Source organism: Hemiscyllium ocellatum, chromosome 8 (genome assembly GCF_020745735.1).
Source record: "Hemiscyllium ocellatum isolate sHemOce1 chromosome 8, sHemOce1.pat.X.cur, whole genome shotgun sequence".
Lineage (NCBI taxonomy): Eukaryota > Metazoa > Chordata > Chondrichthyes > Orectolobiformes > Hemiscylliidae > Hemiscyllium > Hemiscyllium ocellatum.
Window position 1 is genome coordinate 80,379,365 of NC_083408.1, and position 24,506 is coordinate 80,403,870.

Genomic DNA, 24,506 nt, shown 5'->3' on the forward strand with positions numbered 1-24,506 from the left:
ATAATCATTGTACATCTGAAAGCTGGCACAATGTGATATCACCAAGGGATCATATGTAAATAACTAATAGAGAGATTCAAGTGTTCATCTTTGGTAGATGGCAAAATAACCCATTCTCAGAAATGCTCTGGTTATTATTAATAGACAGTTGTGAAACCATACAAGAAAAGAATGGATGTGAGGCATCCTGTTTGGTAGGATATACAGAAAGCTCCTCTTATCTATCATCATTTAATTCTGTAAAATCCTATGTATCGTCAACAGTACTCTCAGCCGTGGTGTAAAGAATGACGAAGTAAAGAGAGAAAGTAGAATATGAAAGAGAGTTAGCAAGTAACATGATAAAAATGAGTTTCTTAATCCCACACCCGTAATACTAGAATTGTTTTTCGAAAAAGGAATGAACGTACCCCCTCTCAGCCAAAGGAATAGAAATATGAATTTTCACATCAGTTGGATATCTTGTTGACAAAAGTGAATTGTACATAGCTGTAGATTGATGATAAGTGCTCAGTTCTGATTTCATTTAACTTGGATTCAAGTTGTTGAGAATTGGCCACATCCCACAGCTTCAGATTTTACGAAGAAACTGGAAAACTAGCATTTAGAAACCATCAGATTCCCCGAAACTACTACAGAGAATAAAATTTCACAAGACAGACAACTTTGAGTTTCTTCTTTACTCTGACTACTGGGTCTGTAAAATAAAACTCTTTAAATCCAGAAAAAGTTGCTAGGCATCAAATAGTACAGTGTCTCTATTCATCTTCAAACTAAATTTTCCCAGTAATTAAAGCAATAAACCCACATCTACTATGTCCATGAATCTTTGCTTAGCTACTTCTCCAACGCCACTTGATTTCCAGTAAAAGAAGCAAGTGCCTTAGGACAAGACATTTAAATGAATGGCTTGATTTCAAAGAAATCAGGTTCAGAAACTGGTTGAATGACTGGGTGTAAAGGTTGAACTGTGTGTGAAAGATCTATGAGAGCGACGTAGGCAAGGTGCACAGTAAAGTAATGGAAGATCTCATCAGCAGTACACTCAGGTCACACTGATAGTTCAGATTGCGGACAGACAGTTTGGGTTCTGATAGAGCCAAGCTCCTAGCCTCATTATGCCCTGGGTTCAAACAAGAGTTGAATTATCGGCTATGGCGTCAAGGAGTCCAGCAAAACTGGAGGCACTGAGAGTAGGGGAGCTGCAGTTTAAGTCATACTTGGCACAAAAGAAGGTTGTTGGAGACCAGTCATCTCAGCTCCAGATATCTCTGCAGGAGTTCACGGGGAGTGTCCTTAGCCTAACCATCTTCAGCTGCTTCGTCAATGCCTTTTCCTCTATTATAAGGTCAGAAGTGGAACTGTTCACTGGTGACTTCTTAATATTTAGCACCATTCATAACTCCTCAGATATTGAAGCAGTCCTGATCATAAAAAAATGGACAATATCCAGTTTTGAGCTGGCAAATGTTAAGTAACAGTCATGCCAAGCAAGTCCAAGCTATGATCACCTCTAACAGAAGAATCCAACCACCACCACCTCTTAATGCCTCCCACTGACATTCAAACATCAGTGACTCTCCCACTGTCAACCTACTTAGATTAGCATTGACTAAAAACTGAACTGGCCTAGACATATAATTACTTACACTGCAAGACCAGGTCAGACACTAGTGAGTGACTTAACATTTCGATTTGTCAAAGCCTGTCTACAAGACAAAAGTCAATAATGTGATGGAATACTCTACTGTTGCCCAGATTTTTGCACAGAAGATGGTTCAAGTGTGGAATGAACTTCCTGAGGAAGTGGTGGGTGTGGGCACAATTACACTATTTAAAAGACATTTGGAAAAGTACATGAATGGGAAAGGTTAACAGAGATAGAAGAGCAAGGATGGAAAATATTTGGGAATGTCATAACCTCCAAATTCCCCTCTTATGTACTTGCCATCTGACTTAGAAATATGTTACCGTTTCTTTGGTGTCAGTGAGTCAGAATCTGGAATTCCCTCATTACCAGCATTATGGTGTAGTTACACCAAATGGATTGCAGTGGTTCAAGACAGCAGATTACCACTACCTTCTGAAGCCAAAGAGGGATGTGCAATAAACGCTAGCCCCACCAGCATCACCTAAATCCCTTGTATAAATAAATGAATCTGCAATATACAATAGGCTAGATTTTATGGGAAAAGAGAGTCTGAGCAACATATACAATTAACATGCAAATGAGTCAGTAATATGTGAAAAAGAAATGCCCAGTGAATTAAGAATTACCACAAGGTGCTGGCCAATTTGTGCCACACCACTGATTATTACAACAACCTGTTTGGACATGCTGAAACACATCTACAGGTCATATGGAATTTGAACCCAGGCCATCCGATCCAGAGGTAGGAACACTTCGATCCTGCCACGTTACTGTTAGCTTTGTGAAAGTGGCATCTGATGCTTCACATCTCAATGGTATTTGTCAAGTAGTTGATTTGCATGTTAATTGTCCACTAAACTTGTCACAACGTTAAGTAACCTAGTATTTAATAATGCAGGTAAACTTTATGATGGCCAGTAACCTGTCTTGCTTGGAAAATAATCAATTGATAAATTTGATTGCTTCAGTTTGTTATTTATTTTGGGCAGTATACAAACGTCAAATCTAAAATGTTTCTGTCTTTTTTCCCCTCTGTCAATCCAATCTTCTTGCATCTTTCTATACCTGATTTGACAAGGAATGCACACTCTAGTTCACCCTCTTTCTCCATTCTCCTCCTGTTTATTTCTGTGTCTTTTCTATTGGTCACCAGGGTTCGAGATGCCCAATTACCTTGACTGTGCTATTCAAACTAGGTCCTACCTTAGAACCATATTGTAAGGCTTGTATGTCTCAAAGCAAAACTCTTCCTGATATAAGTAGAAAATAGTTCCAAAATTCTGCATAACATTTTTAATTTGTTTTGCCACACTAGGCTTTTGTGTCTTGATCCTTAAAAAAAAAATCTGCATGGAACAACCAGCATTAATTGCTGCTTACTACAAATCAGCATTTTACCACTAATATGCAATTACTACCTGAGCACTGGCAATTGGTAATAAGAAGCTATAGACCTGTACAAATCTGGAAAAACAAAAACAATTGTGAAATTAATTGCTGAGTAGGTTATTTATATTCCAGTTGAAACACAGCCTGAGAGCGAGGTGTTCTTGGAATGTGGATAAAAAGCCTAAGGGTACTGTCTCTTCTGGTCTTGACATGAAGCAATTTATCCACACAATGTGCTATTCTTTTTGCATTTTTTTTAAAGAATTATTTTTATGTAGTTACTGCAGGTTCAACAGCTGGAAATCAAGCACTTCCCAACCATGGAGGGGTAAAGATAGTGGACAGATTGCTAGAAGTAATTTGTATATGTCCTACAAGCCAGCTTAGCATATTGCAGCTCAGCTGGAATGGTATATAACCAAAAGTGCTTTAAGATTAGAACATGACTTTTTTTAAAATTATCTGTTTAAGCAATGTAATTTTATCTTGATAATCTATTAATGTTAATAAACTTTTTTAAAATTTTCTTTCTTTAGTTGGTGTATGAATTTTTCTTGAGGTTTTTAGAGTCTCCTGATTTTCAACCAAATATAGCAAAGAAGTACATTGACCAGAAATTTGTAATGCAGGTAAGAGAAATACCCAGATACTCGATAAAGCCATTTTCAATTTTTCCATTCTAAAACAATTTTAAAGTATGCCTATAATTCTGCAGTGTAGGTGGTAGTGCCTTCCTTCCTTTGCATTTTCAACTCGTTGGCAACCTTCTGGTTATTCAAACTGATCACACTAAGTTAGATCTTTCACAGCAGTTGTTGACAGCACATGTGATGCATAGATTATACTGGTTAAATTTTGGCTTCATTCTCTATTTTTGGAATGGAGTGCAAAGCTTATAAAGTTTTCTGATATTGTTTGCCTACATGAATACTGGTGAAAGTGGTTTATTCATTGGGAAATTCTTTCACACCTTGTGAGGTTATGATGGGGAGATGTTTCAGTTACCTTAAAACAATTAGTATTCCATGAATTATTTTGAATGTGGTAGTCATTATATTGGCCATTGTGTCAGCTGTTTTGAACATGACCAACCCATAAACAGCTACTAATTCATTTGTTTATGCTAGTATTTGAAGGGGAACAACGGAAAGGACGCTAGGAGAGACACATCTGTCTCCAAATTCTCGAATCAGAACATATTCACTGGAAGTTTAGATAGTTTAAGAGCTTGCATCACAGCAGTATGTTATAGTAGAAATTTCACAGTATTTGAGCACATTTATGTATCTTGGGCTGGGAGTGGTTAGCATTCTTTAGTTCTTTTGTGTGTATTGCTTATTTAGATGCATGATGGGAAAGCCAAGATCCAAGCCTGGTCACTGGATACTTAGGGCTTGGAAAAGGGGTTGCAGCTGTAAAGATCAAAAAAAATGCAGGTCCTTTACTGTAGGACCGCAGAGGTTTTTTTTCATTCGTGTACTGTGAGCATTATTCACCTCCTACTGCCCTTAGACTGAGAGACTTGCTGGGCCATTTCAAAGGACTGTCAAAAGTCAACCATAGAATCATAAACATTGTAGGACGGAAGGAGACCATTTGATCATGTCTGTACCAGTTGCTGAAAAAGCTACCCAGCTGATCCCACTTTCCAGCCCTATCTCTGTAGTGCTCCAACTTCATCATTTTCAAATATATCCCCAGCTCTCTTTTGAACCTCCTATGGAATCCATTCCGCTATTCTCCCAGCGCATTCCAAATCCTAACAGCTCTAAGAAGTTTCTTCTTATTTTAATCTTGCTGATGGTCTTGAAATCGTGACTCCTAGTTAATGATGTACCAACTAGTGGAAACAGAATATCCTCTTTACCTTGTCAAAATTGTTCATAGTTTTGAAAACCTCAATTAGGTTAGCTCTGAATATTCTTTGTTCTAAGGCAAATAAACCAATTTCTCAAATCTTCTATCTAAAATCTCTTATTCCTAGTATCATTCTAGTAAACTTCCTTTGCAGTCTCTCCACCCCTCCTTAAAAACGGTACGCGTAACTGAACACAGTACTCCAAATATGGTCTGACCAGTGATTTGTAAAAGTGTAGCGTCACTTCCTAGCTTTGATACTGAATATGCCCCCATTTATAAACCTAAAGATCCTATCCTGTAAAAGCCTCCTTCGCAGCTGTTTCAACTTGCCTTGCCACCATTAGAGAAAAAAGCAAACAGAAGTTGCTGGGAAAGCTCAGCTGGTCTGGCTGCATCTGTGAAGAGAAATCAAAGTAAACGTTTCTGGTCCAGTGATCCTTCCTCAGAAATGCAGAAGGGACTGAGGAAGGGTCACTGGACCCAAAACATTAACTTTGATGTCTTTTCACAAATGCTGTCGGATCTGCTGAGCTTTTCCAGCAACTTCTGTTTTTGTTTCTGATTTACAACATCTGCAGTTCTTTCAGTTTTCACCATCAGAGAAGAATGCACATGAAACCTGAGGTCCCTCTGCTGCTGTACTCCCTTCAAAGTTGTATTGTCTGTCCATATTTCTTCTGCTGAAAAATGTGTTGCTGGAAAAGCCCAGCAGGTCAGGCAGCATCCAAGGAGCAGGAGAATCGACGTTTCGGGCATAACCCTTCTTCAGGAGGAATAAGGGCTTATGTCCGAAATGTTGATTCTCCTGCTCCTTGGATGCTGCCTGACCTGCTGCGCTTTTCCAGCAACACATTTTTTCAGCTCTGATCTCCAGCATCTGCAGTCCTCACTTTCTCCATATTTCTTCTACCAAAATGCATTGCCTTGCATTTCTCTGCATTCTCAGTAGGTGGACTGCAGTTGTTCAAGAAGGCAGTTCACCACCACCTCCTCGAGAACAATTAGGGTTAGACAATAAAGGCTGGCCAGCCAATGATGCCCATATACCACAAATAAATAAAATTTGAAATTCATCTGCCAGGTGTCTGCCCAGATAACCAACTTGTCGATATCCCTCTGAAATTGATCAGCATCATCCTCATATTTGACTATTCGCCTTATCTTAGCAATATCTGTAAATTTGGACATTTTTGTTAATGTAAATCAGAAAGACAAATATCCTAACATTGATCACTTGGGAATGCCACCTTCAACTCATCGCTGTTTTGAGAAATGCCCATTTATGTCTACCCTATGTACCTGTCTGATAGCCAGCTTCTAATCCATGCTGCCAAAGACCCCTCAATCTCAAACAGTTCTAATTTGCTAACCAACCTGCTATTTGGCACGTATTAAATGCTTTCTTGAAAATCCAAAAATACAACATCAACAGCACTGCCCTCATCCACTACCTGTGTCACCTTGTCAAAGAACTGAATTAAATTTGTCAGACATGACCTGCCCCTGACAAAGCAATGTTTACTGTCTCTTATTAACTTTTCTCCACATACATTTACCTTAACCGTGTTTCAGCTTCCATCAGTTTTCCCACTGTTGATGTCAAGCTCACAGGTCTGGGTTATCCCTTTCCCCTTTCTTAAATAATTTGAGTCACATTTGCAATCCTCCACTCCTTGGGACTATCCCTGTAGAGCAGGAAAATTTCTGTCAACGGCTCCACAATTTGTTCCCCGTCTTAACAATCTAGGATGCATCCCATTTGGGATTGGTGACTGCTCTACCTGGAGTGCTGTGAGCCTTTTTAGCACTCTTCTTTATCTATCACAATACTACTAAGTTGCTAAATGTGGGTAACCGGTTTCCTTCACTGAAGGGCATTATCAAATCAGATGGGTAATTATGACAGGCTGTACAGGCATTATTATATCAGCTTTTAATTCCCAGGTTTGATTTATTCAATTCACATTTTGCCATCCATCATGTGAAATTCAAACTTTTAGACCCAAAGTATTAATCTGGAACTCGAGATTGCTAGTCTATTGACATTACCACTACACCATTGCCTCCTCATAATACTTGTGTGCTATGCAATTAATCTCAGAATTGATCTGGTTCTGCATAGAAGCTTTATACATTACTTGTTTAGACTGCCGTAATTTCAGAAAAGTGTTAGATTCTGACACTGTTGCAGAATTTCCTAGATTTCAGAATTAGAATCAATCTTCCTGTGATGATGCAAAATATTTTCTTTTATGAACATTGAGCTTAACATGATAAGTTTTGCTTATGCTGATTCCTCAGATGAATATGGTTGGGGAACTTGTCCAGAGCAATTGTCAAGCTTTGAGGCCAGATTTGTGATTACATCTGTAATGAGGTACACAATTAATGTCAGCATTGGGATCTTTGCTTAATTATGTATGAAAATCCTTGTGGTTGGAAGTTTGTGAACAATGTAAAAGCTGGCCTGAGCCAAATAATTTGTTTTGGTGCAGTGTTTTAGGTAATTCTTAATTATGGGTGATTTGAAAGGTTCTATGATTGGGCAATATAATGAGAGCAGAATGGGCAAGGGATAGTTGCATTTCTTGCTTGATCCTCACCTATGGATGTTTAAGGAAAGCAAAGTTTGTAGTAAATGTAGGGGTACTCTTAAAATTTTGAACTGGTTTTCTTTCATGTCTGTCTATATGTCTGTAGTTTTGTGTTATGTGTGCTTTCAAATTCATGATAAGGCTGGTAGGTTCTCATTTTCAAGTCAGGGAGGAAAAGGCTGTTGTGCTAGTGTTTTCAGGACAGGGTTGGTATTTTTGGATTCCTTGGGAAGCTGGCCTGGTGTTGTGGATTGCTGGGTGGTTTTACTGGGCACCTGTGCAGCAGATAACCTTTAAATAGTTTTGAAGTTCAGAAGATTAGATTACTCACAGTGTGGAAACAGGCCCTTCGGCCCAACAAGTCCACACCGACCGGCCAAAGCGCAACCCACCCATACCCCTGCATTTACCCCTTACCTAACACTACGGGCTAAGTTGTTATTAGCCATGCCTGTCAAGGAAATTCCCCTTCTTCAAGATTTAATTGAGTAGGCAAGAGAAGGCTTAGTTTTCACAATATTAAATAGAATTACTTTTATTCATCTATGGGATGTGGGCATTGCTGGTTCCACCAGCATTTATTACCCATTCCTAACCGCCCAGGCAGTGGTTAAAAGTCAACTGGGTCTAGAGTCATGTCTCAGCCAGATCAGGTAAAGGTGTAAGATTTCCTTCCATAAAGGACATTAGTGATCCACTTGGATTTTTACAGCAATCAACAATGGTTACATGGTCACCAGTACAATGTCTCTCTACTCCAAATTTTTACTGAATTCAAATTTCAGTTTTCTATAAGAGGATTTGAACCCGTGTGCCTAAAACATTAACCTGTGATTTTAGGTTATTCATCAAACAACATTACCATTGTGCCACTGTGTCCTTGCTCTAGATTTCATACTTCCTTTTAAATTGGGATTAAGAATTTCATTTCTTGCATTTAATTAACTATGGCATCTCACATGATCAGACCAGTAACAATTTAAATTGTTACTCTGCTTAGTGACAAGATTGTTGTTTTAGGGCCTAGGCTAAACATAAACCCAGGTTATCGTTTGGAGGGAGGAGGAAGCTTGACCTCGGCATCCCAGTTCCATTGTTAATACCTAGGCACCTGTTTAAATTTTCAATGAATATGATTGATCTATGTCGTTAACTGCTAATTTGTTGGAATCAAAGTTGAGACATTTCTAGAAATGTCATCAGCATCTGTTAACACTAGAATACGTTTAGCCAAGTGCTCAAGACTGGATTCTGTACAATAAAATAGTTGATCTGCCTCCAAAGCTGGAACTTGAGCTTAATTTTGCATTCAGTGCTATTTATTATTTAAAGGAGTTCATTGACATAGCATTAACCTCTTGTTTGGATCCATAGTACAGCCACAACTCTCTGAATAAGTAATGCCCTTCTATTCTCTACTCCGGTTTGCAATTATTGTAGCATTTTAAAACCTATAGTTCACCTCTTAAATGCAAGCAAATCAAATGCCAGCTTCTCCTCATAAGAATATCCAGCATGTCGAAAGCTTAGTGCCCAAATAGCATGAGGTTTTTTGATACTGTTCTACTCTTAAGTTACTTTTATTTAGGTTTTACTTTTATTCTATTGTAGTCATGCAGCGTGGAAACAGGCCCTTCAGTCCAATCAGTTCCCACTTACCGAATTCCCAAACAAGTCCTTTTCTCTCCAAATGCATATAAATTATATCTTTTGGAATCTCCTCTAATGACTTACCCACCACTGATACCAGACTCGCCAGTCTTTCGTTTCCAGGCTTCTCCTCACAGACTTAAACAATGAAACAGCATTAGCCACCCTCCAGTACTTCACCCATGTTTATAGATGGTAAAATATTTCTGTTGGGGCCCTGCAATTTACTCCCTAACTTCCCACAACGTTCTGGGATACACTTGATCAGGTCCTGGAGATGTTTTCCAAGAGCTCCAGCACTTCCTCTTCCATAATGTGAACTGTTTTTAAAAGATCAGTATTTATTTCCCCAAGATATCTAGCCTCCATTTCTTTCTCAACAGTAAAAACTGGCTCAAAATATTCATTTAATATCTCTCCCATCTTCTGAGGTTCAACACAAAGACAATGTTGTTGACCTTTAAGGGATCCAACTCTCTCTCTAGTTGCTGTCTTGCTCTTAATGTATTTACAGAATCTTTTTGGATTCTTTTTAACCTTATCCACCAAGGCTATCTCATATCTCCTCTTTGCCTTCCTGATGTCCTTAACAATACCTCTGCACACTCTATACTCTTCGAGATTCAACTGATCTCAACTGTATATCTAACATTCATCCATTGTTCCCTAATCTTATCAGCCTTGTCTTTCACTCTGACAGGAACATAATGCTTCTGAACTCTAGTTATCACAATTTTGAAAACCTCCCACTCGTCCTCTACTTGTGAACAATCCACTCCAGTCAATTTTTGAAAATTCTTGTTTCATACCCTTAAAATTTGCCTTATTCCAATTAAGAACTTTAACTTTAATAGATGATTTATTCTTTTCCATAACTCTTTTAAAACTACTAGTAATATGATCATTAGTCCCAAAATGTTCCCCCACTAACACTTCAGCCACTTGCTTTGCCTTATTTCCCAAGAGAAGGAATATTTATGTATTGATAAAGAAAATTTTCTTGAATGGATTTAACAAATTCTTCACCATCCAAACCTTTAACACTATGGCAGTTATTGTTTAGAAAATTAAAACCCCCTACCTTTATTATTCTTAAATATACTTGAGGTCTCCACATGTTTGCTTCTCAATTTCTCTCTGACTATCGGAGGAGCCTATAGTACAATCCTATCAAGGTGATCATCCCTTTCATTCTAATTTCAATCCATGAAATGATTCCCGAGGAATATGTCCTGTAATTACGTAAAGTTTTCTTTTTTGAAAACTGCCACTCCACTCTCCCACCAACTTTCTGTCCTTCATATTTTACCTGACACCTAGAATGTTGTGTTGCTAGTTGTTCTGTCCTTCCCTCAATGAAGTTTCCACAATAGCTATGAAGTCCCGGTCTCAAGTTCCCATACAAGCCCTGAGTTCATCAGCCTTACCTCTAAGACCTCTTGTATTGAAATAAATGCAGATTAATTCTTCAAAGTTACTTTGTTCTCTGACTAGCTCTTGTCTGTCTTTGCTAATTAACTTGGTCTTTTCTAATTCAGAACTACCCTCATCTATCTTTCTATTTTCACTGTTAAATATGAAGCCCCCAAAATAGAACACTCAAACCTCCCTGCCAGGATAGTGGTCCTTTTTGAACAGGTCTTTTCTGTCCCAGAAGAGATCCCAATGATCCAAGAAACTGAATCCCTGCACATTGCACCACTTCTTCAGCCATTGAGTTATCTCCCCTATCATTTTATTCCTTCCTTCATTAGAACTTGACACCCTCAACCTGTACAGATATTGCAACATACCTCTGAAGCAGCTGGGATTTGAACCCAGGCTGTTTGGCCCAGAGTCAGGAATGCGACCACTGCCCAATAGGAACCCCGAGTTTCATTTTTTTGGTTTAATTAAATATCTGCATGAATATGATCAACCTGATGAATTTGCATCAATTGTACAACCTTTGACGTGTTAGATTTGTTGGCTGTGTACTTTGGTATTAGTAAGAAAAGAAATATTATGAATAATTTGAAGAGAATGACAAGTCTTCTGAAGGGTGGCCACAAACTGCCTCTAAAACCAAGATATTCTGAACTGTTTATAATTGTCAAACATTTTCAACCATGATTGTGCATATGTATATATAAACTTTCAATCTAACTTTAACTTTTTCTTTTCAAACAGCTATTAGAATTATTTGACAGTGAAGATCCACGTGAGCGAGACTTCTTGAAAACAACTCTGCATCGTATCTATGGAAAATTCTTGGGCCTAAGGGCTTATATCAGAAAACAAATCAATAATATATTTTATAGGTGTGTGACTGAAAACTTGTGTAAATTTGTATTCCATATTTTTAATTAGTAATTGGGCATCTAGTTGGTAATCTTTAAAATCAGAATCCCAATTTGTTCGAATGCTTAAGAGGTTAAAACATATGTGTTCCACCCATCTTTGGACATTTCTGGGCATGTAAGCTATGTGACATTCATTTTCCTGCCATCAGAAAATTCAACTGTTCATTGAGCAATCTCAGAATTTTCATGTCTTTATTACTCTGAAAAGAAACTTGCTAATGGTTGTAGTCCGAAATGAGCTCCTTCTGCAAGTGTTTCAGCCTAAAAGATTTTTCTCTGAACTTATTATATATCTCTAATATGGTCAGCTTGCAAGACTCTAAAGCCCACTGTTTCCTGATGCCACAGTTGTCCAACATCATAAATCAACTTGTCTCTTCTGATTTTCTTTCTCTGCTTTAAAGCTCCTTTGCATTTTGCAGAATTGAATAAAGCGCACACGGTATAACCTGACTTTCGCTTTTAATCTTGGGATGTGGACTATGCATGACCACAATTATTATCTATCTGTAATTGTACTGCAGAGGTCGTGGTGGGTTTTGTCCTATGATGATGGTGGATAGAGTATTCTGGGATCCACAGGGGTGGGTAGAGTATTTTAGCATGTTAATTAGCAGCAGTAGATATACTAGTTGAATGTGACTTAATGGTGATAATATTCTTGCTGTATTATCACTTTTATAATCCAATTGTGGAGATTATGGGAGAGAGGTGCCACCTGTTGATCACGTATAATGCAGCTACAAAGTGCCAGTAGTGGGGGGCGTTGAACAAACAAACAGTGCTGTGTTGTATGATATTGCTCATTTTGAGTAGTGTTGCAGCTGATCTTAGCCAGATGAGCGACAGATATTCCATCACTTTCCTAAGTGGTGTTGTAGATGTGGAGAGATTTTTAGAAATGTAAAGGTGAATTATTGTACTGTTGCTCTTGTTACATCATAAAGACATGACCAGACTGGTTTGGTTTCTGATTTCTGGGGGGGTTCAAGGTGTTGATACCATTAAAAATCATGAAGATACATTCAGACTTTCTCTATTACTTGTGCTGAAAATGTTTACTTGCTGTTCATCAGCCCAGCTCAGAATTCCATCTAGTGGTAGTATAGTGGCTCTGCTGCCTCTCAGTACCATGGACCTGGGTTCAATTCCAGCCTTGGGTGACAATATGTGTGAAGTTTGCACATTCCCCCTCTGTTTTGGTTTCTGCCAGGTGCTCGAGTTTCCTCTCATAGTTCAGGTTAGGTGAGTTGACCATGCAAAATTGTCTTGTAGAACTTAGGGATGTGTTGGTTAGGTGAATTAGCCATGGTTAATGTGGAGCTATATGGGAATAGGGTAGGATGTTGTTCAGAAGGCGAGTGCAGACTCTGAGCCAAATGACCTCTATCTGTACTGTTGGGATTTTATGATTCCTGGCAAAAATGGTTTGCTATTGGAAAATTTGTGATTGGTGCTAAACATTATGAAATCAGCTTTATTTTGGATTAAAAATCATCTAATGAAACAAGTGAATTGATTGGATGCACACTTATCTGAGAAATTTGTGCATAATTGTGCTGAGGCATTGGATGACTGTCCTCTGCCAACTACAGTGATCATCAGTAAGAATCTAGTCCTCTTTGATTTCGCTTTTGTTCAACATACTTGGTCAAATAACATTCCTCCATACAGCATACATTCCTCCCGGCATCCAGCTCGTGTCATGTCTAGGTTAAGAATTTGATAAGATTTGAAATAGAATGATTCAAGCAGAACTTTATCTGAGAATCAAGCAGGATATTGGTGACTATAGTTAATTTGACAGCATTATTGATGACTTGCATTGCTTTACTGATTGAGAAGGCTGATGTGCTGACAGTTATGCAGTTTTTTTATCTATATATAACACAGACATGGATCTAGGACATACCTAGGCAATCTTTAGCATTATGTCATAGTTGTATCAGAGCAGCTTGGCTGGGAGAGTGGCTACTTTTATCTACGTCTTCAACATTTTAAATGGGATTTTGAGTCTTTTGCAGTTTTCAGTGCAATAAGTTACTTAATGTAAAATTTAGTAAACTAATTAAGTCAATATATGTAATATTTATAATGGAACTATTGAAAGGAAACAATAGGATAATCTATTCAAAGCCAGATGCAAGCACTTCAGCCCTCTATATTGAATTGCATCCTGGGCTCCACTCTGACTGACGATGTTCATGAAGCTTTCTCTTGATTGTTTCGTGGTTGATTGCCACAATTCTTGTCACGATGTGATAGCAATAGAATTTTCCTCTGATCTGTTGGTTGCTGAACCATTTAGATGTTTATGTAGGCTATAACTTCTGGTGTTTGACGTGCATGTTGCACTGTATAATATGTTATTTTATGTCATATGTAGTACGAAGCTCTGCATCATCAGTTCTTCCTCAATTTGAGAATAGCATCTGCTCAGATGCAAGTCTCTGCCATGTATCTCCATGGCACAGAACTAGTCAATTCCAAATCTTCAGATCTTTGAACACATGCAGTACGACATTCTATGAGGTAGTAGAACCCAAAGTGTAGGATTTGCTTCCTTTTTCTTCCTTCCTTTACTGGCATTCTGCTTCCTCATTTAAAGTGCTTGGATTCAAGGCTGTTATAATAGTACTGCTCCTGGTAGATTTTCTTACACTTTACATTGAACCATTGTTGGTCTTCTAGCTTGGATTGTAATCAAGGATTCGGGAATGTAGCAAGTCAGGATGTGGCCGTATTTGGTTCACCTACAGCTGTTCGTACCTAATTTCAGATGTAAATTTTTCTTTGCGTTATCCCACTTACAGTGGTAATGGCACCATACAGTGGAGACCAGGTTTTATTTTGTAGTTTTGTGCTGAATCCACTTCTGATAGTGCGATCCAATGTGTTTGACAGTATGTGGGCGCATATGTTGGTTACCTCAGGTTCATTCTGTGAACCCTACCCTTCTGGAATCTGTGCTGGTACAATAAAGGTGCCCTTAGTGGCAAAGTTTGAAGTCCTTAACCTGGCATGCATTCTGTGACCTTGTGTTCTTCAGATTAGAAACAATATGACGGAATGCTGTTCTAACATTTAAGTGTGGTTGGTCATGGATCAACAGGCGTTTTCCCTTAGTTTTTCTTAGTAGATATCTTAAAAGATTTGATAGAGTGTATATTTGTTGTGGTGATTAGAGGCTATCAGTATTAAGAGTTTCATAGACTCACTGAGTACCTAAAGTGCAGAAAGAGGCCATTTGGTCCATCAAGTCTGCACTGACCCTTTGAAGAGCATCCCACCCAGACCCAACCCATTGCCTTCCATTTCCCATGGCTAACCCACCTAACCTGGACACTGTGGACAACTGAACATGGCCAATCCAATTAACCTGGATATCTTTAGACATTGGGAGAATATGCAGACTCCACATACACATTTGCCCAAGGGCCTGGGTCCCTAATGCTGTGAGGCAGCAGTGCTAACCACTGCGCCACCATGCTGTCAAGAGTTGCCAAGTAATCCAGCTGCAAATGCAGAAAAAATTTCTCAACCCAAAGATATTGAGAGTGGAACTTGCTGCCACAGGAAATGTCATGGAGCACATAAACAGACCCTTCAGTCCAACTAGTCTATGGCAAACGTAATCCCAAACTAAACCAGTCCTATCTGCCTAGTCCTGGCCCATATCCCTCCAAATATTTCCTATTCGCATATCCATCTAAATGTCTTCTAAACATTGTAATTGTACCCGCATCCACCACTTCCTGAGGAAATTCATTCCACACGCAAACCATCCTCTGGTTAAAACAAAATTTGCCTCGTGTCTTTTTTTAAATCTCTACTCTCACCCAAAAGATATACCCCCAAGCCTTGAAATTGCCCATCTTGGGGAAAAGGCATCTGCCATCAACACTATCTATACCTCTCATTATGTTATAAACGTCTATCAGGTCACCTCTCAATCTCCTATGCTCCAGTGGAAAAATGTCCCAGCCTATGGTTGAAGTAAATAATATAGATTCAGTTATGTGAAAGCTAGACAGGCATTTGAGAGTGAAGAGAATCGACGATTGAGAGGTATAAATGAGTGATGCATCAGCAAGATTCTACTCATAATGTAGCTCAGTGTTATATTTCTCTTGTCCTGTAGAGAATACCATGGCATGTTCCAATATGTTAAAGGTATTATATTATTATTATAAGTTGATTATTTTCACAACTGATTTACTTCCCATTCAAATAATAATTAATTTCAGTTTCCCTACTTGCATAATGAAATTAGACCTCTGAACTTAATTTCTAGAATAAATTTTATGTGTAAGTATAATTTATAATTGTATAATTCTCTATTGCTGTTCTGGCTTGAATGTTTAGTTAATAGGATTAAGTTTGATTCTATACTGAATATATTATAATTCATTGGCCCTAGGTTTATTTATGAAACTGAGCATCACAATGGTATAGCAGAATTGTTGGAAATTTTGGGAAGGTGAGTAAATGCTATTTTCTTTAAGCAATATGGAGTTATTCTGAAATTTAAAAATGACAGTTGACATTAATATACTTATGTTTTTTCAAAGAACAATGAGTTAAAGTATTGATTATGATCACCATAACTACCAGAAGAATGTGTGCATGTGATGACAGTTTGTTTGAGTATAATATTTAAAAATAGGTCTGTGGTGTATCAAAAGGAAATGTAACTAGGTTGCATGTACTTGTTTTGCTCCCATGTGGTAATGCATTTAAGTATATATGTGCTTCTGGTGAGGTTTATTATTCCAGTAGGTGTTTATATTAAAAAAGATGTTGACCTGTATTCTGCACTTAAATGTAGATAAGATCTTTAAAGCATTACAAATCAGTTAAAACAGCAAGTAACTGCATTATATTTCATGCAGAGGTAGTCAAGAAGGATGAAAGTCACAGGAAATACAAGTGATTTTAACATCTTTAAAATGGTAAAGTTGATGCTTAATACTAGAGGATGTATTCTAAGAGATTTATAAAATATTTCTAAATTAAAATTTACGTGAGAGCTTAGAAAGCTATCTCAAAGTATGTAAACATCCTTTCTTGAGAAGGGGAAGGGAGAAAAAAAATTAAAACTGAAGAGCAAGCACATACATTTGAAAAAGTTGAATAGAAACTGAAGTAAAATTTGCTACTGTTGAATTTTATACCATTTTGTATTCCTTGGGTGAGGAGTAGAACATTGAATACTAACATCCAGTTCTCGAAGTACTCTCTTAATTTTATATGCAACCTATGTATGAGATGCTTTTTTAAGTGCAGGGTAGAATAGTAATACAAGTGAATTATGCATAATCTATAATTAAAAACACAATACTGGTTGGCAGGTTGCGGCTGGTACTGTGCCCACCGTTTCAGTTGCATTTCCCAAAAAAGTGATGAGATTTGATGTTGTAAATTGCAACATAGAACATTACAGTGCAGTACAGGCCCTCGATGTTGCGCTGACCTGTCATAACAATCTGACATCTAACTGACATTATTCCATGTACGTTCATATGCTTGTCCAATGACTTAAATGTACTTAAAGTTGGCGAATCTACTACCATTGCAGGCAAAAGCATTCCATACCCTTACTACTCTGAGTAAAGAAACTAATCTGTCCTATATCTATCACCCCTCAATTTAAAGCTATGCCCCCTCGTGCTCGCTGTCAACATACTTGGAAAAAGGCTCTCCCTGTCCACCCTATCTAACCCTCTGATTATCTTATATGTCTCTATTAAGTCACCTCTTAACCACCTTCTCTCTAATGAAAACAGCCTCAAGTCCCTCAACCTTTCCTCATAAGACCTTCCCTCCATACCAGGCAACATCCTAGTAAATCTCCTCTGTACCCTTTCCAAAGCTTCCACATCCCCCTTATAATGCAGTGACCTTATAATGGAATTTGTGTTGCAGACGTTTTGTCCCCTGTCTAGGTGACATCCTCAGTGCTTGGGAGCTTCCTGTGAAGCACTTCTGTGATGTTTCCTCCGGCATTTATAGTGATTTTTATCTGCCGCTTCCGGTTATCAGTTTCAGCTGTCCGCTGCAGTGGCCGGTATATTGGGTCCAGGTCGATGTGCTTATTGATTGAATCTGTGGATGAATGCGTGCCTGTAGGAATTCCCTGGCTGTTCTGTTTGGCTTGTCCAAGAATAGTGGTGGTGTCCCAGTCGAATTCATGTTGCTTGTCATCTGAGTGTGTGGCTACTAAGGATAGCTGTCCTTAGGAGCTACACACTCAGATGACAAGCAACATGAATTCGACTGGGACACCACCACTATTCTTGGACAAGCCAAACAGAGAACAGCCAGGGAATTCCTAGAGGCACGGCATTCATCCACAGATTCAATCAATAAGCACATCGACCTGGACCCAATATACCGGCCATTGCAGCGGACAGCTGGAACGGACAACCGCAAGTGGCAGATACAGATATAAATGCCGGAGGAAACATCACAGAAGCGCTTCACAGGAGGCTCCCAAGCACTGAGGATGTCACCTAGACAGGGGACGAAACGTTTGCAACACAAATTCCCAGTTTGGCGAACAGAACCACAACAACGAGCACCCGAGCTACAAATATTCTCTCAAACTTTGAAAGCTAAAACACTGTATGCCTTCTTAAGAACCCTGTCAACCTGGGTGGCATCTTTCAAGGGTCCAGGTACACAGATCCCGAGATCTCTCTGCTCATCTACAAAATCTTACCATTTGCCCAGTACTTTGCATTCCGGTTACTCCGACCAAAGTGAATCACCTCATACGTGTCAGCATTAAACTCCATTTGCCACCTCTCAGCCCAGCTCTGCAGCTTATCTATGTCTCTGTAACCTACAACATCCTTCGTCACTATCCATAACTCCACCGACCTTAGTGTCGTCTGCAAACTTAGTAACCCACCCTTCTACGCCCTCATCAGGTCGTTTACAAAAATGACAAACAGCAGTGGACCCAACACCGACCTTTGTGGTACACCACTAGTAACTGGACTCCAGGTTGAACATTTCCCATCAACCACCACCCTCTGACTTCTTTCAGCAAGCCAATTACTGATCCAAACTCCTATATCTCCCACAATCCCATTCTTCCGCATTTTGTACAATAGCCTACTGTGGGGAATCTTATCGAACACCTTGCTGAAATCCATATACACCGCTTCACCCGGTTTACTCTCATCTATCTGTTTGATCACCACCTCAAAGAACTCAGTAAGGTTTGTGAGGCATGACCTACCCTTGACAAAACCGTGCTGACTATCCCTAATCAAATTATTATTTTCTAGATGATTATAAATCCTATCCAACACTTTACCAACAAGTGAAGTAAGGCTATAAATTCAGTGATGATTCATATATCTGGCAGATTGATCCACTGCTCTCTCGGGAACAGAATTCCACAGACCAACTCCACTCAGAAAAAATTCCACCTCATCTCCCTCTTAAATGGTAGACCTCGTTACTTTTAATCTGTGCCTGTTGAATGTCTTCCAATCAATTGAAGAATGGTGAAAATCCGTCTTTTTTCACGTTTGATTTAATTTTGAAATGAGACATTACAAATGAATAGCTTCCAACTCTAAGCCCCACATTCCTTTCATCAGTATCAGTTAGTGTGTTTTCATTTTTGCAAGTACAATTATCCAATGGCTGACCCCTTCTGTGTACAGTTAACCTTATTTTTCTAGATTGCCCTCAAAAGGGAAAATATATCCTGTTGACATCAAGACCCATCAGAAACTTTTGCTTCAATTAGATTAAGGTAAAGTCACCATACTCCTCTGGGACTGCTGTCTCATTTGAGAAAGGAGACTGATGGTTGTTTAACCTGAGGGTCACCATGCTCGAGTGAGAGGGAAAGGTTGGGAGGACATGAAGGTTGTTTCATGGTAATCTCAGCTGGTACAGGAATTGAGCCCATACTTCTGCCATCAACTTTTTATTGCAATCCAGCCAACTGAGCTAAACAACCCCAATTAAAATGCCCTCGTTCTTCTCAACTCCAAAGCAAATGAGCCCAGTCTGTTCAAACTTATCTTGCAAGAATCTAGTGACTGATCTCTGTACTGCTTTCAACATAAATCTATTCTTCCTTCAAAAAAGAGACCAAAACTGTACTAGTGCTCCGAAGGTGTGATCTCACCAATTCCTTGCACAGTTGTAGCAAGAACCTTATATTTCTATTTCTCTTACAATAAAGACCAATATTTCATTTGACTTCCTAGTTAGTGCTTGCACTGTCTGCTTTTGTTTTGAGATATACAAGAACACCCAGATCTCTCTCTACTACCACATTCTGTAGTCTCTTTCCATTGAAGAATTTAATAAATTCAATTAACAATTTTGATCTACATCTCTATTCTTCCTGCCAAAGTGAACAATCTCATATTTTCCCATCTTATAGTCCATCCACCAATTTTCCTCACTCACTTAATTAATCTGTATTCCTTTGCATATTCATCCCTTTCCTACCTTTGATTGTATCAATATTAAGTTTGGCTACAATACGGTATCCCTTTGTCCTTGATATAGGTTATAATATTTGAGATCCCAGTGCTGATTCCTCTGGCACACCAGCATTAGTAGTTGTCATTCTGAAAGTGAACAATTGTCACAACTCTGTTTCTTGGTAGTTAGGCAAGCTCTAATCATGTGTAGTGACATATAATGTGGAACCTTCTTGTAAATACGTTTTGGAAATGCAAATAAGCAGCATCATGGACCCCTTTGTCCATCCTGACTGTGACTTGCACAAAAATCTCTGATTAGTCTCACACACTTTGTCCTTCATCTGACTCTGCCTGATTCAAATATGATTTTCTAAAATGCCTTAAAAATGAATTCTCCAATGATAGATTTTAGATTAACTGCCTATGTTTCTGATTTCTGTCTCCCTCCTGTCTTTAGATCGAGATGTAATGTTTGCAGTTTTCATATTTTCTGGAACATAACCATTCAGTCACCTAAATGTTATGACAATTGCATATACTGTTTCTGAATTTTATTTCCAATGAGAATGCTTTCCAAATTCCCACACATGCTCAGACAATAACACAAACAGTAATGGTCAGGGTAATTGCATATTAAGTCTGGACGATGCATCCTATGTATATTTGAACGCAGTCACATTAGAAAAAGTAATGTTTTACTATATTCCAAGCTACAGTTTTATAATAAAAGAGATTAATGATCTACACTGGTGAAATGTTAACAGGAAAGTATTAACCTTAAAGCTTATTTCCAAGAGTTGAATTATTATATTTTATTATAAGCTTTTTTTTGATCGGCTGGGTGCTTTGCACTGACCTTTCTGAAATAGTTTTTGTTTCCAAATTATATGCTTGTGTTTACTTCCATGTTAAAAATAAGTTGGACGCTCAAACTTGTCTAAGTATAAAGAAAATTGATTACAACATTGAACTTCACTACAACTGAAAGCAAAAGATTGTTTGAAAGAATAAAAGTGACAGCACCCAATTGTAATTCCAAAAATCAGTTTGTGTCTCATTATCAGATTTTGTTTATATCTCTTTGATTTCTTAAATTATAATTGAAGAGTCCATGTATGTTGTTGTCACTATGATGGGATGTTAACTTGTTGTGCAAATGGACAATAGTGCAAAATTCTTAATAATTATTCTCACATAGCGTCTGAAGACTTCAGTCTTGCATCAGTTTGGCATCTTTTTAGTGCAGTGCATTCCTGTTTCATACCTAAGTAAGAATGAGTAACATAAGCTTTATTGAAGATGAAAGCCTTCAGAACAATTCATAAAAGAACCAAATTGCTGTTTTAGAAAAATGTCCAATTAGCAAAGTATTTCTTAAGTGTCAAAACAGGTACAGCAATAGACTGTAGCCAAATAGACATGCCAGCATTTCCCTAAAGCCTCTTAAAGGATCCACCTTCTTCATGGCTCTGCTGCATTTTGGTATTCCTATGGCTGATGCAGCTTGCCATTCTGTCAAGTTTCTTGTATGACATCAGACAAGCAGTCTGGAAGTGCATTTGCTTTTATAACTATCTCAACAATTAATGGATGGGGGAGATTTTGGGCATATTGTTTGATATTTGATGTCCTTAATTATAAGGAAGGAGTGTAACATCAGCAATCATCTAATTTCAAGAAATTTTGTTTTGTAATATATTGCTTGTTCCTTGGGTTACTCCCTTTATGTTAAAACATCTGCCTGATTTCCAACTCTGAGCCAATATGAATTAGTGTTTATCTTTAGTGTTGTTTCTGCCTCTGATCCCAAAGCCACTCCAGTTCTCATTCATGCTTCATCTTGCAGGTTATTAAGGTTCCATTATGTCATCTTTTCTCTTGCTACACTTTTAACCCTAATTTTTATTTTTTGTGTATTGTTTCTTCCCAGATATCCTGGCATAGCCCTGAAAATTCCATCCTACTCTCAGTTTGGCCTCTGAGCAATAGACTGTAGCCAAATAGACATGCCAGTATTTCCCTAAAGCCTCTTAAAGGATCCACCTTCTTCATGGCTCTGCTGCATTTCGGTATTCCTATGGCTGATGCAGCTTGCCATTCTGGCAAGTTTCTTGTATGACATCAGACAAGCAGTCTGGAAGTCCATTTGCTTTGTTTTCATGACCAACCTGCTATTTAGACTCTTCTAAATCACCATACACCCCAACATTCACCAAGAAGCTGTGACAAAATTCCTTGTGCAACTGGAACACAACCTGTTGATATGACCCGGAGAAATTTATGCAAGTGCAATATTCAGTATTGTAGCACTAACCTGAACTACCCCAAAGCATCTATCTGTCTTCTGAAAGGAAAATAGAATAAAAGACAAAGTAGGACAAATACAAGGGGGAAACAAAAAAGCAGAGTAAAATTTATCAACAAGATGACTTGTACATATAAAAATTACATATCTTTTGATTGTGGCCATAGCATATTTTCTGTTTTCAATATAAATAAATTTCAATTTGCCTCCCTCTGCTTTTTTCATTCCTATGCTTTGCCAGTCTCTGAAATTTTCTGCACTCAATTTGTACATCTTTTCTAACTCACTTTCAATTTCATCTTTATCCTTTTCTTTGTTCTGTTTCAACACCTGCAGCCTGTTATGCTCCTGTTCTTTGTATTCCTGAAATGAAAGAGTTGATTTATGATGAAATGTTAAATAGGTTGGATCAGTCCTTATTGGTGTTTACAGGCGAGGTGATCCTACTGATTCTAAGGGGATTTGACAACGTAAATAGTGAGAGAATGTTTTCATGGGGATTCCAGAACTAGATGTTCCAGTTTCAGATTGGGAATCTCTTATTTCAGATGGTGATGTGCAGTTTCTTCTGAGCATTGTTCATGTTTGGAATTCTATCCTCCAGTGAGCAATGTAGGCTGGGTCACTGAATGAATCTTAATTGCTGAGTAACTCCGATTTTTGTTTGACTTCAGCGTTGAAGGTTATGGGAGATAGGCAGAGACGTTGAGAGTTACCATAAATAAGCGCTCAGGTGAATTGGGCAGTAAAGAAGGCAAATTGCATGCTGACCTTATCGCACGAGAATTCGAGTTCAGGAACAAGGATGTCTTGCTGCAATTATGCAGAGCACTGGTGAGGCCACACCTGGAATATTGCATGCAGTTTTGGTCTCCTTAGCTGAGGAAGGATGGTCTTGGAGTAGAGTGGGTGCACTGAAGGTTTACTGAATTGATTTCTAGGAAGGCAGGATTGATGTACGGGAGAAATTGGGTCAGATAGAATTGTATTCACTGGTGTTTAGAAGAATGAGTGGGGATCTTATAAAAACCTACAAAATTCTAACAGGAATAGACATATTAGAAACAGGTGTTATAGTTTAAGGATAAGGGGTAGACCTTTTCAGGAGTAAGTTCAGGAGAAATATATTTACTTCAGAAAGTTGTGAGCCTGTGGAATTCACTGACAGAAAGTGGCTGAGGCCAAAGCATTGTGATTTCAAGAAAGAGGTAGATATAGCTCTTGTGGCTAAAGGGATCAAGAGGTGGGTGGGATTATGGTATTGAGCTCCATGATCAGCCATTATCATACTGAATGGCAGGCCACTAGTGAGGGGTTGAATGGCTTACTCCTGCTTTTACCATGTGTTAGGTCTATCTGGCTCAATATGAGAGAGGTGCTAGAAGTATATAAAATTCTGTGTCGACATATTTAATTTGTCATTACTTCCTGTTGCACACTTTTGTTTTACTGCTACGTTTTGTTAATTTAGATCAAATTCAGAATTGAAGGGTTTTATTAAGAATATAGAAGTCAAAAAGGAAGCAGATCTGTTTAAAAAAAAAACTATTATCAATGAAAATTGCTTGGCAGAACAATAAGTAAATGAACCAGTTGAACAATTCAACTTGCTAAAACAAATTTAGAATTTTTTTCCTCTAATTGAAAATTCAGCTACATATTTTCGTAAATTGCCAGCCATAGTTAAAAAGTGAGAAATATGAAGTGCAGAAAACTAGTATGTAAGTATAGGCTGCACCTGGAGTACTGAGTCCCCTTACTTGAGGGATGTAGTTGAATTGAGGCACTTCAGAGGAGGTTCAGTGGATTGATTCCAGAAAGGAGGGTTTTGTCTTATAAAGAGAGATTGAGCAGTTTAGGCCCATACTTTCTGGAGTTTAGAAAAATGAGAGAACTCATTAAGCTTTGTAAGATACTTTTAATATTCTGTTTTCTCTTTCTTTTATCAATTTAATGTGCATCCTTTACTAAATTCTAATATGTTCTCGATCCTCAGATGCGCTGTTTTCTTGGCAACTTCATAAGACTCGTCCTTTGCCCTGATACAGTCTTTAATTTCTCTGTTAGCTATGGTTGGATCACTTGCTGGATTTTTGTATCTCAAAGGAATGTAAATTAATTATAGTCATGTATTAATTCTTTAAATGCTAGCCATTGCCTGTCTTTCATACCTTCATAATGTATGATCATCTACAACAGTCATTTGCCTCTTCTACCAACTTTTCCTTTTAAAATTTGGAGACCACAGACCTAATC

The 24,506-nt window shown here is 38.2% G+C and overlaps 1 protein-coding gene across 5 annotated transcripts in view; it reads left to right on the plus strand.

Annotated features, from left to right (window-relative positions):
- LOC132818342 (serine/threonine-protein phosphatase 2A 56 kDa regulatory subunit gamma isoform) overlaps positions 1-24,506 on the plus strand; it is a 170,613-nt gene that overhangs the window by 115,152 nt on the left and 30,955 nt on the right. For all 5 annotated transcript variants that reach the window (XM_060829272.1, XM_060829273.1, XM_060829274.1 and 2 more), the window contains 3 exons: positions 3,577-3,669; positions 11,314-11,444; positions 15,907-15,966. In XM_060829272.1, the coding sequence (XP_060685255.1) occupies positions 3,577-3,669; positions 11,314-11,444; positions 15,907-15,966 (284 nt within the window). The remainder of the gene's footprint in view (positions 1-3,576; positions 3,670-11,313; positions 11,445-15,906; positions 15,967-24,506) is intronic.